The 18,171-nt window shown below is 36.2% G+C and overlaps 1 protein-coding gene across 7 annotated transcripts in view; it reads right to left on the bottom strand.

The window, feature by feature from the left end:
• atp2b3a (ATPase plasma membrane Ca2+ transporting 3a) overlaps positions 1-18,171 on the bottom strand; it is a 48,913-nt gene that overhangs the window by 9,130 nt on the left and 21,612 nt on the right. For 4 of the 7 annotated variants that reach the window (XM_056463945.1, XM_056463947.1, XM_056463950.1 and 1 more), the window contains exons 6-20: positions 16,652-16,780; positions 16,098-16,136; positions 12,956-13,120; positions 11,107-11,321; positions 10,339-10,581; positions 9,741-9,982; positions 7,682-7,916; positions 7,095-7,274; positions 6,415-6,502; positions 5,979-6,085; positions 4,807-4,998; positions 3,538-3,751; positions 3,202-3,413; positions 648-755; positions 382-564 (exon numbers count right to left, since the gene is read on the bottom strand). In XM_056463945.1, coding sequence (XP_056319920.1) covers positions 382-564; positions 648-755; positions 3,202-3,413; positions 3,538-3,751; positions 4,807-4,998; positions 5,979-6,085; positions 6,415-6,502; positions 7,095-7,274; positions 7,682-7,916; positions 9,741-9,982; positions 10,339-10,581; positions 11,107-11,321; positions 12,956-13,120; positions 16,098-16,136; positions 16,652-16,780 — 2,552 coding nt within the window. Of the gene's footprint in view, positions 1-381; positions 565-647; positions 756-3,201; positions 3,414-3,537; positions 3,752-4,806; positions 4,999-5,978; positions 6,086-6,414; positions 6,503-7,094; positions 7,275-7,681; positions 7,917-9,740; positions 9,983-10,338; positions 10,582-11,106; positions 11,322-12,955; positions 13,121-16,097; positions 16,137-16,334; positions 16,401-16,651; positions 16,781-18,171 lie in introns of all 7 variants that reach the window. The other 3 variants (XM_056463944.1, XM_056463946.1, XM_056463948.1) reach the window with 1 other exon arrangement.

Raw genomic sequence — 18,171 nt, 5'->3', positions numbered from 1 at the left:
CAATATTGAAAGATTCAGAAAGGCCAATAATAGTTACCAAGCGGCAGAAGAGCAAAAAGTACTGAATAAAACAGCATGGACAAGCAGCAGAGAGAATAAAGGATGAAGTGAGGGAAAGAGAAAAGTTAAGATTTACAACATAGAAAACTTGTGAAATATTAAGATTTCATCAATTTCTAAAGGCTGGTGAAGAAAGGAAAATATATTTGAGTTATGAGGAAAGTAAAAGTTCAGAAAAAAGGCGCAAACTAGAGCATGTAGCAGAGAAGGCATCTGGTATATATTAAGGCATTGCGTGTCTATGCGGGAACAGCGGTCTCTGTCAGAAAACAACACAAAAGCAGTTAAAACACGGAGGAAATGATGGAGAGCGAACATCACCTGAGTCTGAATGCGGTTGAGTCCTCTGAACCACAGGATCTGTCCTCGTCTCAGCTCTCTCTCAGCATAATCAATCTCCTCCTCGTCCTCGGCCAGATCCTCATCCAGCATCTCGTCTGGAGCCGGCCCGTGGCCCGCTTCTTTCAGACACTTCAGCTGATGTGTTGGCACTGAAGAAATCAACTGGAGGAAAAAAGGTTGATATTTCTGACACTGCTTTCTGTTTCTGAGAGCAGCTTGAATGGAGGATTGAACGGAGCACTCACCTGACCCCAGAGCAGCTCTCCCATTCCAACAAACAGACACCAGAGCCACTGCTCCACGTTTAAGGGGGAACAGCTGAATGGCTTCCCTCCAAACTGAACAATCACAATCTACAAATCACAGGACACAAGAGTGGAGCTATGGTTTATCTGTCTTTGTGTGTGTGAGAGAGAGTATGAATGTTTAAATCTAAATTTATGGTGTTTTTTGAGTGTTTTTTTCAGTGTCTTTTTTGCTAATTAACTGCACAATCATAATCTATAAATCAAAAGATACAGGATTGGAGCTTTAGCACTCATTTTCATCTGTATATGAGTGTCTTTTTTTGTGAAAAGGTGTAAATTTAAGGTGATTGGATTGAGTAGTTCACACATTTTACAGCATTTTCTGTGTTTTGGGTACTTAAAACATCCTTGAAGTGCTGTTTTTTTACTGAAGTGTGAAGTAAAAAAATGAAAATAAAAAGAAGCTTTGTTAATTACTTTTCGTAAGCAAGGACAAAATAAACATGGTTAGCACCATCGCCTCACAGGAAGAAGTTCGCTGGTTTGGGTCCCGGCTGGATCGGTTGGCATTTCTGTGTGGAGTTTGCATGTTCTCCTCGTGTTCGCTTGGGTTTCCTAACGGATGCTCCGATTTCCGGCTTCCAGTGTCCAAAGGCATGTGCTAGAAGTGAACTGAATAAACTAAATTGGCCGAAGTGTATGTATGTGAATGAGTGTGTATGGATGTTTTTCCATACTGGGTTGCAGCTGCAGCTGCTGTGTAAAACAAATGCTGGATAAGTTGGTGGTTCATTCTGCTGTGGCGACCCCTGATAGATAAAAGGACCAAGCTGAAGGACAATGAATGAATGAATGAATGAATAGTTAAATTGTCACCTTAGAATTATAAGTTTGTATCTGACATTTTTGTCAAAATTGAGTTATTGACATATTTTTATTAAATGACAACTTATTTACATTATGGGATGTTTTTTTGTAAGTTGTTTACATTTTAAGACTTTTTATTTAAAAAACAAATGTTACACACATACTGTTTGCTATGGAATGCAAAAACTTTGAAGCTCAATATCTCAAAATCATTAAGAACGCAGATAGAACCTTATAATTCCAAGGTGACGAAATATTAAAAATTACACATTAAAACTTCAGATCCTAAAAAAAGTGTCAATGTTTTCAACATCGACAGTTATAATAAATGATTCTTGAGCACCGTTTCACCGTTTTGCAATGATTTCTGGATAATCATGTTACTGAAACCTAGAGTTATGATGCTGAAAATTCACCTCTGCCTTAGCCAAAGCCACACCCAAAAACCGCCACACACCAATCATGGGTAAGCAACTGTAGCTACGTACAGAAGGTCTTTCAAGCTTTTGAGCCAGGGAAACAAGCCAAAGTGTTGTGCATATGCATTGTGCAAATCTGATACCCGGTCTCCTAAAAGTTTGAACGGGGTGGTGGAATTTTTTTCCCTTTCCAAAACCTAAAACCCAAGGGGAGAAATGCTAGTGTGGATCAAGCTATGTGAGGGGCGCTAAAAGCAGCACAATTCAGTCGTATTTCCATATTTGGATTACATATCAACAGAACAAAGCAGAGATATGATCACAAACTGAGCACTTGCGATCAATATACTTCACCCGCAGCTGTTTCAGTCATTTATATCCCTCATGTTCATGTCAGAGCTACAATTCACTGATGTTTTCGTCTGTCTTTTGGAGATTTAGTCATTTGGTGACAGTGTTATAGCGGGTTAGTGTCTGCTTTTATATTTGGTGTCGGATTAATATTTTCTGGTAAGTAAAATCTATTTGTTTACCTCTGCTATTTATACTCTGATTTGCATTTCAATTTATTTATTTTTCCACTTAACTGCAAATTAGAATAGAAACGGTATAAAAAGCACTCAAACATACTGACAGTTATAGGTACTGTACATTGTTATGGGTCAATGAGGCTAATATTCGGCACAAATCCATCAATTTCATCTTTCTGGCTGTTCTTTCTATAAATGAATTATGTAGAAGCACTATCCATGCTGTTCCTCGTCAGTTACTAACGCTATATTTCATTGCACAACAATTAGTCTATCAGGCTTTTTGGCAAAAAAAATAAATAAATAAATCAAGCTTTCTTGGATATTTCACCTCTTCGCAAAAAATGACTAATTATATCCCTGGGCATGTCTGATCTGGCACCTCATTTTACGATCCCCCTCCTCAACCGCCCTCCTCCCCCATCCGCCCAGCCCCGCCCTGCTCACTTTCCTCCGCGACACCCCCACAGTAACTAAGGAGGGCGGTGCTTAGCAAAGGGTCAATTACATGACAAAAGCAACAGCTACTTTAAATTTTAATTAAATACAGTCAAGCTTGAAATTATTCATATATACATAGACCAGGGGTGTGAATAATTTTAGACTTGAGTAGATATATTTCTTTATAATTCTGCATTTTGATCAAATAAATGCAACCTTGATGAGCTTAAGATATTATATTAAAATTTTAAAGTCAGAAATCAAACCTGAATCTTGAGACTTGTGTGTTTTTACCTGTATTGCAAATGTCCCCAACACGATCGAACAGAATATGGGGTTTAAGAATATCCCATCGAACACGTTCCTCTCTCCGTGAATCTTACGGGCATTGATCTCGTTGAAGAGTTGCATGAGGACAAACGTGTTAAAGATGATGGTGTAGTGCTCAGATGGAGGAGAGTGAAGCGGAGCTTCACGACCGCTGTCAATGTCAAAGATCCTCTCACCTGTGCAAAAAAATACAGTTTCATCACATACCAGTACATTCAACAAGAATAAAAAGTAAAGAGATGAAATAGAGCAGAACTTGTATCCAACAAATCCTCTGACAGAACCTGTGAAGGAACATACCGACGAAGAGCAAGGTGAAGATGATGATGAGCTGGTAGACGGCATGTCCCAGGATGTTCTTCATCATAGTTCTGGAGATGAGAGGGTTGTTTCGGCCGTAAGGCTTCCTCAGAAGCAGAGCTTCCGTCGGCGGCTCCGTGGCAAGAGCAAGAGAAGCAAATGTGTCCATAATCAGATTGACCCAAAGCATCTGCACGGCTTTCAGGGGTGAATCCTATGCACAAATACAGTAAAAAATGAAGGCCAATGTCAGGTATCATTTAAAATCTTTAGGGTGAGATTTTTCTTATTACATTAAATTTAACTATTATATATATATAAACTAAACATCTTTTAAAATACCTGTGATGTGACATTTAATTTTTAACATTTAACAACATTCTGACAAAAATTGTTAATTAAATAAAAAGTGTTTTATTTATTTTTATTAATTCATTTTTGACTATTTAATCCCTTTGCATTCCTGGATTCCTGTAACTCAGGGGTGTCCAAACTCAGTCCTGGAATGCTGGTGTCCTGCGGAGTTTAGTTCCAACTTGCTTCAACACACCTGCCAGAAAGTTTCTAGCATATGTAGTAGGAGCTTGATTAGCTGGCTCAGGTGGTTTTGATTAGGGTTGGAGCTAAACTCTTCAGGACACTGGCCCTCCAGGACCAAGTTTGGACACCCCTAATGGCTCAGTGTACCTTTGGCAGAATGCTGGAACACAGAAGGGTAAACGTGTTCTAGTTTAATAGCAGTTATTTAAAAAACTAAACATGTACATGCTTGAGGATGGCACTTTATAGTTCAGTTCAACGACTGTATTTAGTGTATTCTGACCCGTTTAGCTATTTCAGCTTACTTTAGGTCAAACTATACAAACTACGCTTCTAATTTGACTTTACTTTCAGGCTGTATGTAGAAACAAACACCTATTTTATGAGTATACAGCCTTGTGAACTCTTATAGTGTCTATCGGTGCTCTGAATCAGCCGGTTTCAGACTGTTCAATGACTTTTGCTCACATTGACTGATTGGCGCAATCATGCATTCAAAATGGTATGAACTGTTATAGTCAATTGGATATGTACGGTTTTAATTATTAACATCATTATGTAAAATTCAGATCAGAGTGAACTTTTTCTCAGTTTCAAAGGGCTGACCCCCCCATACATCTTGTTTGGATGTCCTTCAGGGGGGGGGTCAAGCCTTAATTAGGGGGTCAATCTCCCCCAAACTCCGCTGTAATTCGCACCCTGAGTGCACATAGATCTAAGTGTATGTACCTGTGTGATGCAGGCGCCGGTGAAGGCTACTATAACAGCCACCACATTCACTGTGAGCTGGAACTGCAGAAACTTGGAGATGCTGTCATACACGTTTCGTCCCCACATCACAGCCTTCACTATGCTGGAGAAGTTATCATCGGTCAGGATGATGTCAGACGCCTCCTTGGCCACATCTGTACCAGCAATACCCTGTGCAAACAGAGGAATCAATTACTATAATTCAGTACTCATAATCTGGTGTGTTTCCTGTTTAAAATAAACTGCATAGAAATCTCATCTGTAGTTTCCTAGTTTCTTGTTTAATTTACCAGTTGATAAGGATTTTGGAATGGACTGACAAATGAGCGACGTATGGTCTGGATCAGTGGTTCTCAACCATGTTCCTGAAGGACCATGGGCTCTGCACTTTCAGCTCTTTCAATAGTCTTTTAATAAACTCCACCTGATTCTACCATCAGCTCATTAGCAAAGACTGCAAGACCTGAAATTGGTGTGGAAGAAAAAGAAAACTGCAAAACATTCAGTGCTGGTGGTCTTCCAGGAATAAGGTCAAGAACCACTTGTCTGGGTCTGGATGATGGCTTTAACACTAATTGTTACTAAGTCACAAACTTGTTACAAAACTAACAATGAGACAAACCTCTCATGTAAAAGCAACTTTAAAGGTACACAGAATGTTTTGTACATAGCTTTAGTAAATACAGTTATCAGTAGGCCCACACGGATCTGCACGTGTACAAATCTGCAGACAACTATGCAGAAACTCCACAGATTGTCGTTTTATTTATTCAGTTGTGTAAATATAATTGAAATAATAATAAGAACCTGAATAATAATATAAAAATGATCAAATGATTTGTGTACAATACAATTTGTAAAATATTTTTTTCTTTTAGTGTAAATATGAGGGACCTGCTGCAGCTTTGTTTACCAATTGATTCAAATTGAATGTGCATTGTAAATCCTAAATGAAAAATTATTTTAATTTATTTTATTTACTTTATTTGTTGAGATTTTTGCTCCTAAATTCTCTAATTCATTTCATAATATTCCACATGATTTTTTACAAATTTCTGCAAAGAAATAGCAAAAACTGTGCACAGATTGTGTCTGGCTGTGGTTATCAGCCTCCAAAATCCATCACTCGTTTAGAGGATACATTTTCTCACCATTGCAAACCCCACATCAGCTTTCTTCAGGGCAGGTCCATCATTTGTGCCGTCACCAGTGACTGCAACCACCTGCCTTTGTTCCACAACAGTGCTGTCTATAATACCTGCACCCACACACACACAATTATTCATTCAAGATGTTTTTACATATAATCTGTCATTTCTGGCTAAAATGCTGAAAAAAAATCAATATCAGAACAAGCTTAAATGTCATCTTATCACATGAATGCTTATAACTACGCATTAAAGATACTATAATCTAATAGTCCTACTGACATTCTTTTATATAAAACTTTATACAACACTATTTCAAAGCACCTTAACAGTAATAAATGGGAAAAACAAGTGATGTAAGCTTCAAATATAAGTCAAATTCTGCTCTATAGCAGCTCTAGTTTCATTAATCTCCACTGAAAACAAGGGAAAGACTAACCTTTAACTAGAGTGTGTTTGTCAGTCGGGGAGGAGCGAGCAAGAACTCTGAGCTTGGGCCAAATTTTGTCAATGCGCTCTTGCTCAATCTGCAAAAAGAAAAGGAAAATAATCTTGTTACCATTCAGAAGTCTGAGATCAGTTTATGTATTTATGTACACATTCATTCATTCATAATTTATAACACTGTTTTCTGATTAAATAAGTTCATACATGATGTGAATACATAAATAAATGAATAAACAATTTATTTATTCACATCATGTATGAACTTATTTAATCAAAAATCATTGTTATAAAATATTATTATAATTAAACAGCTGTTTCTATTTGAATATAATAAAATGGTCATTTATCCTGTAATGGCAAAGTAAAAATGTATCCCACTGTGTTTTATGACGCTTCAGAAATCTCTCTATTATGCTCATGAAATGTGCCTAATATTTTTGCTGGAAATGCATGAGACCCTTTAAGATTCTGTCATGAATAGAAAGCTCGAAACAACAGGATGCATTTTAAACAGATTTTGATCAATTTAACACATCGTTGCAAAACAAAAGTATCCATTTCTTAGAAAAAATAATTGTGCATGTCATATTTTGGTAAACATGCTATATGATAAAGATTTAAAATAGTAATTCCAGCATAAGCTCCGTACATAACTGCAAAACATATGTATACCTCTCCCTTCTCATTCCTAATGCGCCTATTGAAGTCCTTCCCTTCCATACACAGGAAGTCGTCGCCAGGATGGATGATCCCACACTTGGCAGCAATGGCACGTGCAGTGTTTATATTGTCACCAGTCACCATACGCACAGTGATGCCTGCTCGCTGGCACTTTCTGATGGCATCTGGGACCTGATTGGAAAATGACATTTAGCCAAACAAAACAGATAAGATAACATCACAATCATCCATTGTATTTAGCACAATAACATATGGGAAGTTTCTACTATAATAAGGAGAGTTAAAGTCTAAATGAAGAGTTTAGATGCAAAAACCTCTAAATGCCGTCTGAAATTTTCTTCTAAAATTAGCATTTTTATTAGGCTCCTGAATGGAGGTTCAGTAATATCATTTTTATAGCAAAGAATAATTCCCTTTCATGGTCTTTAAAGTGAACTAACTCAACATAAACAAAGGAGGTTGAGAAAAATTTTAATTTTCAATGGAAATTTCAGACGGCACTAAGAGGTTTTTGAATCTAAACTCCTCAAATATAGACAATACAAACATATTCAAAGACTGTAAACTGGTGTGAATACCTCTGGTCGAACAGGGTCTTCAATGCCGACCACAGTGATGCAGGTAAGATTGGAGACGATGTCGGTCTCGTTGTCCCAGTCTGGCAAGGGGTCAGCTGGCAGCTCCCGGTAAGCAATGCAAATGGTACGAAGGCCATCACATGCCATCGGCTCAATCACTTTCTTCACCATTTCATCTTTGTCTCGTGGCCTAAAAGCACGAGCCTCACCGTCACGTGATAAAACGGACGAGCACCTGGAATAGAGGCAGCAGAGCTTAATTACTTTTTAACAAAGGTTACACATCAGTAGATTGTGTTACACAGTTAAAACTAATAGTAAATTTAGTACTGGTTTAGACAAAACGCAGTGTGTGAACATGATTTAAATTTTCAGAAAAGCAATCATTTTGTTCAATAGTGCTTCAAATTTGCATCAACCTAAAGGCTCTGATATAATACAAACAAAACTGAAGAACGAACTGAAATGACCCAGCAGGCACACAATTTCATAAGACGCTAATATTAGGTTAGATTTAGGTCACGATATCAGGTGTCTAGCCAGCGTCTGAGGACAATGTTATTTTGACATCCAATTACCATGTCAAATGATGTTGATATTTGGTTGATTTTTGGTTGTCTTGGAAAGTGATCAAATCCAACGTCGAGCCAACATCTTAAACCTGTCAAAGTGACATCAAATACTAATGTTTATTCATCAGGTATGGCAACCAAAATCCAACGTCTGATAGATGTCATAGTGGTAACATCCACACAACGTCAAGCTGTAACACCATTAGACGTTGATATTTGGTTGGATGTTGGTTTCTGACGTCAACCTGATTTTCATTTCCAAACAAAATGCAAAGTCCTCACAACATTGGGTTACAACGTCAATCTGACGTCATGTTATTGTCCTGTGCCTGATGGGGAGGTCATTTTTTTTTTTATAAAATCCAGCAAAAATTACATTTGTTTTGAGTTCTTGTTGGCATTTCAAAACAGCTTACCAAAGCAATTTTTTGGGGGGAGTTAAATTTGGCACTTAAACACCTTTGAGCTACCATTAGTCCTTGGCGATTTGGCAATTAGCAGATGTGTTGTGGACATCCGCCTTCTTTGACAAGCTTATAGTGTCAAGGCCAGTCTCTCCACAGTGGAAATCAGTTCCTGTGGTTTTTTCATGTTTCACATAAGGCAATAGGGCTGGGTGATATGGCAAAAATGCTGTCTCGATAATTATTTTTCATTTTGAACAATAATGATATATATTTCAATATCAGTTGTAAATGCTTCCAGATTTAAAAGAGATCCCCAACTATGACTGAAGCCACAAAAATTAGAGGGTTCATTAAATGACATAACATATTTCCGTCCAATAAAATTTTCGATTAAAAATTTGGTACATTTGTAATATCCACACACTTTTAGATTCCCATTGTTGTACATTTCTGCTGTGTGATTGGCTCTTAGATCAATATAGAGTAACAAAGTTCAGAGCTTATCATTGTTATTGACATTATTTTATTGCGATTCGATACAATATCGTTTATCAGCGATATTGGCAACCCTATATGGCAATATACTTTCAGGACACTGTCAAATCATGCGCCACACATTCTGAAGTATCAAAGCCTTCTTAACTTATTTTTGCCCTCAAACAAAATTTTTTTAAAATAATTAGTTTGAAGTGTATCAGGGACTTTAATGTCACGTGCAGAAGCCAAAACACCTTCCAGACTTGCATTCATCCAGCAGTATATTGTAAAAGTATTTTTAAAATGTCTGATCAAATTTATAATGCATATTATTAAACAGTTACAAATTTATATTGCATTTTATTAAACAGGTACAAATTAAACTTTTAATAAATGCTATAAAAATGTTCTTAGTTTTATCAAATAGCTAATAAAATTTAAAAGATATCAAAATCATAACAAAAAAAATTTGGGATCAGTAATTGCATTCTGATGTTCATGCAGATTTGATACTCAACAAATATTTCTGGTTATCAGATTTTGCTGATTGGAGAAATGGCAGTACAGTGTCTTTTTTAGGATTCACTGACAACAACAACTTACTTTTTGAGCAGGATCTCAGAGGCTCCTTTGCTGTACAAGCGGAAGCTTCCATCAGGCATCTGAATGACAGTGCTCATGGATTTTCGGACAGAATTAAAGGTGTAGACTTTATAGAGTATCTCCTCTGGGATCTGCTCTCTCACAGCTTGGTAGTCCTGCTTCAGGTCCATGACGAGTCCTAGCAGAGCACACTCTGTCTTATTTCCCACCTGTTTGGGCAGCCCACCTTCCTTATCAGCAGGCTGGAGGAAAAGTAAGGCAAAGTGAATGATAATATCAAATGATAACTGCAAATCATAATGCAGGATCTCTTAAAGGGATAGGTTACCCAAAAATAAACATTCTATCTTCATGAACACTTCAGTTTGAGTTTCTTTCATCTGTTAAACATAAAAGAAGACATTTTGAAGAATGCTGCTGACCTCCATTAATAATGTTTTTGTAATATGGAAGTCGATGGATCCCAGCAACCAGCAGCATTCTTTAAAATATCTTCTTTTGTGCTTAATGAACGCATTTAAAACCACTTGAGGGAGAATAAATGATGAGGTCATTTTCATTTTTGGGTGAACTAGCCTTTAAAGTAAAAGCATCTCACCATTATTTTGGAGGTGTAGGCGCAGTTCACAGCAATAGCGCTACTGATGAGCTCCATAGTTCTTGGGTTAATCTGGTCTGGCGTTGGGATGTCCCGGAAGTGCTGGTCCCCTATATAAATCTGCACTACTGTCATCCGGTTAGTGGTGAGGGTCCCTGTTTTATCAGAGCAAATAGCCGTGGCATTGCCCATAGTCTCACAGGCATCCAAATGACGCACAAGGTTATTATCCTTCATCATTTTCTGTGAAGAAAATAAATGTACAGGATTATTGTTAAAAATTGTGGCACTTCCCAATGTGAGTGTGTGTGAAAATGGCACTTCAATGTTGAACTCGGGCAGCATGGTGGCTCAGTGGTTAGCACTGTCACCTCACAGCAAGAAGGTCGCTGTTTCAAGTCCCGGCTAGGCCAGTTGCATTTCTGTGTGGAGTTTGCATGTTCTCCCCGTGTTGGCGTGGGTTTCCTCCAGGTGCTTTGTTTTCTCCACAGTCCAAAGACATGCGCTATAGGTGAATTGGATGAACTAAACTGGCTGTAGTGTATAAGTGTGTGTGTGTGAATGAGAGTGTACGAGTGTTTCCCAGTACTGGGTTGTGGCTGGAAGAGCATCTTCTGCGTAAAAACATATGCCAGAATAGTTGGCGGTTCATTCCGCTGTGGCGACCCCTGATAAATAAGGGACTATGCCATAGGAAAATGAATGAATTACTCCACAGCATTCTTTAACACAACATGAAAGAACAGCAATGACTAATTACTGACTTACTTTCACGGAGTAGGCCAGTGATATGGTGACAGCCAGTGGCAGACCCTCAGGCACTGCCACTACCAGAACTGTAACTCCGATGATGAAAAACTTGACAAAATACTGCACATAGATAGGTGTGCACTCTGTCAGCCATGGTTGTTGATGAACAATGAATGTTTTAATCACAAAGTACAGCATCAGGATAATCACAGTGATGGCTGACATCACCAGACCTGAAACAAATCATACACCGGATTGCTTAGAAAAGAAACAGCACACATCTCTGCAAAGAGCCACACAGTTTTAGGTATAGTATATTTATTTAAATAGGTTGAAACCCGTTTTTCAGGATTCTATGTTGAATAGAAAGTAGAATATAATAATAACTTTAAATAGAAGCATAATGTAATGTTTAAATGTCTTCATTATGCTTTGAGTAATTAAAACTAATAATTGGGCCAAAACATTTTTAAAAGTAGTGATTAAGATTTAATGTACAATATAAAGCACATTAATTTTGTAAATGAACTAAAATAATCTTTTTTTTTTTAATCATGCAAGCTGGATAAGTTGGCGGTTTATTCCGCTGTGGCGACCCCGATTAATAAAGGGACTAAGCCGAAAAGAAAATGAATGAATGTTTGCCGTCACTAGCGTCCCCTTACTCCTAAGTTAACCTAATATTATTGTTTGATACTTTATTTTTGAACTTGCTACATTACTACATTTTTTTTCATTATTGTAAGTATTCCTCTTTTATTTATATGTTCACTTGTATGGTTTTCACTTTTGTAAATTAAATTACTTTTGTTGATATATCTGTTCTCTCCGTTATGTCTTTTTGCTTTCACCATCACATGGTAAAATTGCTACACCTTAAATGTAATTCCTTTTACCTTAGACTAACATCAGAGAGGTTGTAACAAATACAAAATAAGATGATTTAGAGAAACCTGTAACCATTGACATCCACAGTAGGCTACAATGGGTGTCAATTCTTCAAAATCTCTTCTGTTCAATAGAAAAAAACTCAAATTTATTTTTAATAATCAAGGGTGAGTAAATGATGACAGTTTTCATTTTTGGGTGAACTATCCCTATAACAAAATATTCAGTTTTTTTGTCGTACAAAACTTTAGATTGGGAAAGTGTCCAATGGTTATTGTCTGAATTCAGTTAGTGTAATCACACAAAGGGCACCTATTTCACACCTTTTTCAAGACTTAAGATAAGTTTTTTGTGCTGTGTGGATATCCATTATTTTATTCTACAAAATAAAGCTGATTTAATGTCCACAAGCCGGGATTGAAGCGTCTTATTTTATAATTGTACTGACATGCGGCTGTGGTGATAAAAACGGTAAAATCGATGTAATTCATTTCAAACATGCACTGTTTTAAAAAAAGTTTTAAACTTGTAAAACTCCTTGATCACATTTGATGAGGATTGATGATCACAGAGAGCTGAACAGATCTTTTAATCCCAGTTGCTTTGCACATGTCCTGTCTTGTGGATATGATTATACGCATTACTACAGATAAATGTTAATATGCAGCTGTCAATCAATTCGATGGGTGGGGAAACCGCACTCCTGTGTGAACGGCTTCAAAATGGGAGGTATTTGGATCCTATTTTAACGTCAGGAAATTTAAAGACAGAGACTTATTGTCTTTATATCACCCCAATATGACTGTGGACAGTTCTGTCCAAACAGCTTACAAAAGATGATTTTCATCATAGGTGCCCTTTAATTAAAACACATTCAACTGTATTATTTAGAAGTTCAGTGAAATGTAAATGCAAAAAAACAATACTGATACTATAATAAAAAAATTATTTGACCTATAAGAGTCTAACACCTCCTCACCTGCTTTCCCAATTTGCACTGCCAGCTTGGTGAGTTTGCCCTGAAGAACGGATTTCTCTTTCTTGGGCACACTGGCTTTTTTCTTCTCTTTCTCCTCCACTTCACCACCTTCTGCACTCTTCAGAGGCTGCATCTCCATGGCAACAGCCTCATCCTGTTTCTTAGCTGTAGAGGGTGGAGACAAATTGATCAAGGCATGTAGAATTATAGCTAATAGTAGGAAAAAGGAGAAACTATTTTGTGGCTTGCATGCTTACTGTATACTATGCATAAAAAGTACATTATCATTATGTTCTGTGTGACATTTTGCAAAATATATAGAATATATTAAAAGAACACTATAATCTGATTTTCAGATGCTGCGTAATGTCATTGCTACCATAGCACATACACCGGAATGAAAGCATAGTTACTGTATATACAGTGTTGGGGGTAATGCAATACAAGTTACGTAATAATATTACCTTTCTAAGAAAGTAGTAAAGTAACGCATTACTTAAAAAAAATTAAGTAATAGTATTTGAGTTACTTTTTTTTTTTTTTTGCTCTTTTTGCCTTTATTAGACAGGACAGTAATGAGACAGGAAGCGAAGTGGGAGAGAGAGGGGGTGGTAGGGTAGGGAAATGTCCTCGAGCTGGGATTGGAACTCTAGCCCTGAAGTGCTATTGCACCATATGTCTGCGTGCTAGCCACTAGGCTATTGTGCCGACTGCATTACTTTAAAAAAAAATTACTCGAGTTACTTTTTAGAGTGATTAATTCGCTTTTAAAAAATAATTTCCTGAATGGAAATTAGTGTAATCACGTTGAATCACACTCAATGAGAGAATGCAGGAACAGACAGAAATCAAGATGGCAGAACCTTACATTTCTTTGATGGAAATATTATCATTATTTTGAACACATGGAAGAAACGGGGATTGTAGTCTCAATGAACAGTGATTTTACTGAACTAATAAGACAAAAGTAGCAAACACATTGCTTTCAACTTTAATTAATTTGTATATACAGCATGTATAGCATCAGGAAGTTCTCAGAAGGTAACGTTATTCTAATCTTTTTTTTAAAGGTAAATGAAGGTCTAAGTTATACAGTGTGTCGTTAATTGCAGAGTTCCTCTATTTAAAAAAAAAAAACACGCTGAAGTTCTGAAACAAATCAAGTCTCAGGCAGGTATGAAAAAGTTACTTAAAAGTAACAAAACATTACTTTCCATTAAATGTTACTAAGTAATGCAACTAGTTAATTTTGGGGGGAGTAACTCAATATTGTAATGCATTACTTTCAAAAGTAACTTTCCCCAACACTAGTTATATAAAAATATATAGTTATAGATTTCGGCCTAGGAAATGGCAACGTTTAATTTTCTGTCAGTCTTAGTACACAATGTAACTACAGAAGAGCCAAGCTTTAAATTGGACAATTAAAGAAAATTGTTGGTCATTTTTAAATGAGATGCTAATGGTCTAATCTAATTCAATGATCTATGCTAAGCTAAAAGGGCTCCTGCCAGACCAGGAGATGGGCAGAATGTATTCAAAAATGATTAAACTAAACTTAAGTTGTAAAATGCCTATTTTCAGTATAATTTAAAATAAAAAGAAATGCAATGCAAAGAAATTAAAAGTTTAATGCAACAATGTACTTTAAATGAATATGATTTAAATAACTGAAAAGGCTATATGGAAAAAATATATATATAAATGACTTTTTTTATTGGAAATGTGCAGATTTTTATGTGACGTGTTATTTTGCAGAGAAAATCCAAAGGATTTGATGTTTACATGGACTCCCGAGAGCCTCTCTTTTGTTATATGACAAAAGAAACGAATGTTTATAATGTTCTGTAGTTTAATATCAATGTGCCATGCAAAGAAAAGAGATTAAGACCCAATCCCAATTCTACCCCTTAGCCCTTACCCCTACCTCTCGTTTTGCACGTTCCCGTAAAGGGGTAGGGGTGTCCCAATTCTCTTTAGCTTGAAGGCCTAGGGCTAAGGGGAAGGGGTAGATAGCCCTTCGAACTGAGATTTTTCAGGACCACACTCGAAACCAAGAGGTAAGAAAATTTCCCACAATACACCAGCCACAACGGCAGTATAGCTGCACCCGGAAGTAAGGAGTAAATTTGTATTTTTCGTCATTATTATTAGTTTTTACAACAAACAACCATATGTTTTAATATATTCACTCGTGTTTTACCATCATCCTTTAAAAAACTAAATGTTAAAATAAAAACTGCTATATTTCACTATCTATAATGCATAATAATAACTCCTGTATAGCAGTCCCACAACATTGTGACACTCGATGACACTGGAATACCCTGTCAGAAAAGTCTAGTGGCAGGGTATGAGCTTTTTACTGTGTGTGCTATAATGTTAATGTTGTTTTTGTTGTGTTTACATAGATGAATATGGCCACTGTGTTAAATGCACAGTATTAAGATCTTATTGCCACATTAGATCGTTATGATAACATGATATATGCCTTCAGTGATTGCCTGAAGATATATACCAAAAAATAACACAACTGGAATAACTACAGCAGTCGCGATCATCTGATCTCATATGGAGCAAGAGATTGCGATGACATATGATGATACGTGCAGGTGCTGTAGTGCTGTCCCATTTCTTAAGGGTAAATTTTGAAGCCCTTCCCCTTCACACTTGGTTTTAAGGGCCATGGGGAAGGTAAAGGGGAAGGTGTAGGGGTACAAAAAAGAATTGGGATTGGGCCTAATTCATACTGTAAATATATAAATTAAAACCACAGGCCTACTACTTTTCATTGCAGTGTAATTTTACTTAATTTATCTGTCAAAATAATGAATTTTACAACTTGTGCAAACATATTTGTATCTCCACAATCAAATTCTCTCAACTGCTGTAAATTTTAGCTGCAATGAAATTTAAACTGCAAGTAATTCCTAATTGTCCCAACTGTATGTGTGCAAGAATCTGAGAACAAGCAGTGGAAACTGGAGTGCAACTGGAAAAAATGGTAGACAGTATGAAGTATGTACTGCACAGTTTAAAGTATCTCATTCTAAAAACAACCTTTTACAATGTGTTAATCTCACTATATTTCTATTTAAACCTGCCCGTGTTAACTCAATTCTAAATCAGCACTCAAAGTCACCTTTATTTTGGTTGTTCTCCAGGGTCCCATCTTGTTTTCCTGTGAAAGTTAATACAGAGATTTAAAGCAAACAAATATAGTTCCTGTTGCTTGAGGTCATTGCAGTTGAAATGAGACAACAATAAAGTGCATGAGAACGAAAACATAAAACATGGAGGGATCATATTTGACAGATATGGAGAGTTTAAACCAGGATGTCGGTTTATGAGACATCTCTCTGTAGTGAATGTCACCTACCATTTATGATGTTGTGTTCTTTGGCTTCAACACTGGGGAACTGCGTGGATGAATTACTATTGACCTCTGATAGAAATGTTGGAAACAGAGGATAGGACAAAAACGAAGGTGGTATGTAAAGACAAAATGAAACCCAAATGCTGAACAAAAACAATGAGAAATCAACTCAAATGAGCGAGCAACATTTCAGTGCATCCAAACAAAGACCCAGACCATTAGACATTTTATAGTATTCAAGCAAAATGGGTTTTTCTTTTATGATGTGAATGTTTATTCATGCTCAACCTTTAAACATTTAGCAGTTGTCAGTAGCCAACCTTTCTTGCAGTCTTTCTTCTCCTCCTCCATTTCTCCAGCCCCCAGTAGGGTGAAAATGATTCCCGTCTGAGAGTTGACGCCAACTGCAGTAACCAACATTTTCCCTGAACCCTCCATTACATGAGTGCCTGCAAATTAAGGGGGGCACAGAGAAGACCTTTTATATTTTTATCAATCTTATCTCTCATGTTTTATTACAAAACAGATTACAAAAACTTGATGCAAAATGCTCCGCTACAGACTAATAGACTTCAATATTAATTTTCACCCTTGTGACATTTCAAAAATAGTAAAGGAATAAAAATTTGCTGTTGTTTTAAGACCAATAAAATAAAAATAAAACAGTAAATTAACCCCTGTGCACTGTTCATATTTACTACCCTTTTGTTACGTTAGGAATGAAAACATCCACTGAATTTAACTGCTGTAAAAATGCATCAGATACTTTTTTTTTCAATTTCTTTTGCATGAATCAGTTTATCAACCTCAGTCCTGTTCAAAACTACTAAATTGTTTAGAAAATTACAGGATTTTAACTCTTTAATTGCCAAGTCTACAAATGATGTCACTGATTTGATCAATATAAAAGTAATCGTGGACTGGATTTATTTTCCTTTTATCACAGTCTTGGACATGTGGACGATTAGTAACAACATTGGCATTTTTTTCCTAATTTAATGTTGGTGGCTATTTTTGCCCCACTGACTACCTTATAACCACATTTGATGGTGCATAAATACACAGTCTTTGTTTTTGTTTATTCCATGAAGTTGAAAGCTGAGATACATTTTTTGATTTTGATTTGACCAATTATATGCTGTCTTAGTTTTGTAATTTTAAAAAATGTGGTTATAATGGAAGTCAATGGGGCAAAAACAGCCACAACAGTAAAATAAAAGAAAATGAATCAAAAAACAATGCATCAAAGCCAATGTTGTTACTAATCGTTCACATGTCCAAGACTGTGATAATTACTTTTTATATTGAAATAGGTCATTTTGTGTGGGTTTTTTTTACCAAACCAGTGACATCATTTATGAATTTGGCAATTAAATAGTTAAAATCTGGTAATTTTCTAAGCAATTTAGTAGTTTTGATCAGGACTGAAGTTGATTAACATATTTATGCAAAAAATGTGAAAAAATATTAATCTGATGCATTTTTACAGCAATTTAATTCAGTGGATGTTTTCATCCCGAACATAACAAAAGGGTAGTCAATTTGCTGAGTGTATTGTTGACGTTATTAAAAATTCAAAGCATTTTCTCAAAATATGTGTCAAAATAAGATTTGTCACCAAAAATCCTTCTGCTAGCTAAAACAAAGAAAAAGCTATGGCCAAATTAAGACTCAAAATTATCCCAGAGTGGATGAAAACATCCCCAACAGTACATAAAGGTTAATTTAAAATATTTATTTGTATTCATTTATTGAAATTGTAATAAATAATAACTTCATTATTATCATTATTTATTAGTTAAATAATAATTTTATTATTACTATTATTTTTATTTATTTT

The sequence above is a fragment of the Danio aesculapii genome, chromosome 8, assembly GCF_903798145.1.
Source record: "Danio aesculapii chromosome 8, fDanAes4.1, whole genome shotgun sequence".
Lineage (NCBI taxonomy): Eukaryota > Metazoa > Chordata > Actinopteri > Cypriniformes > Danionidae > Danio > Danio aesculapii.
The sequence above is the reverse complement of the archived record's forward strand: the minus strand, read 5'-3'. Positions and strand labels throughout refer to the sequence as shown.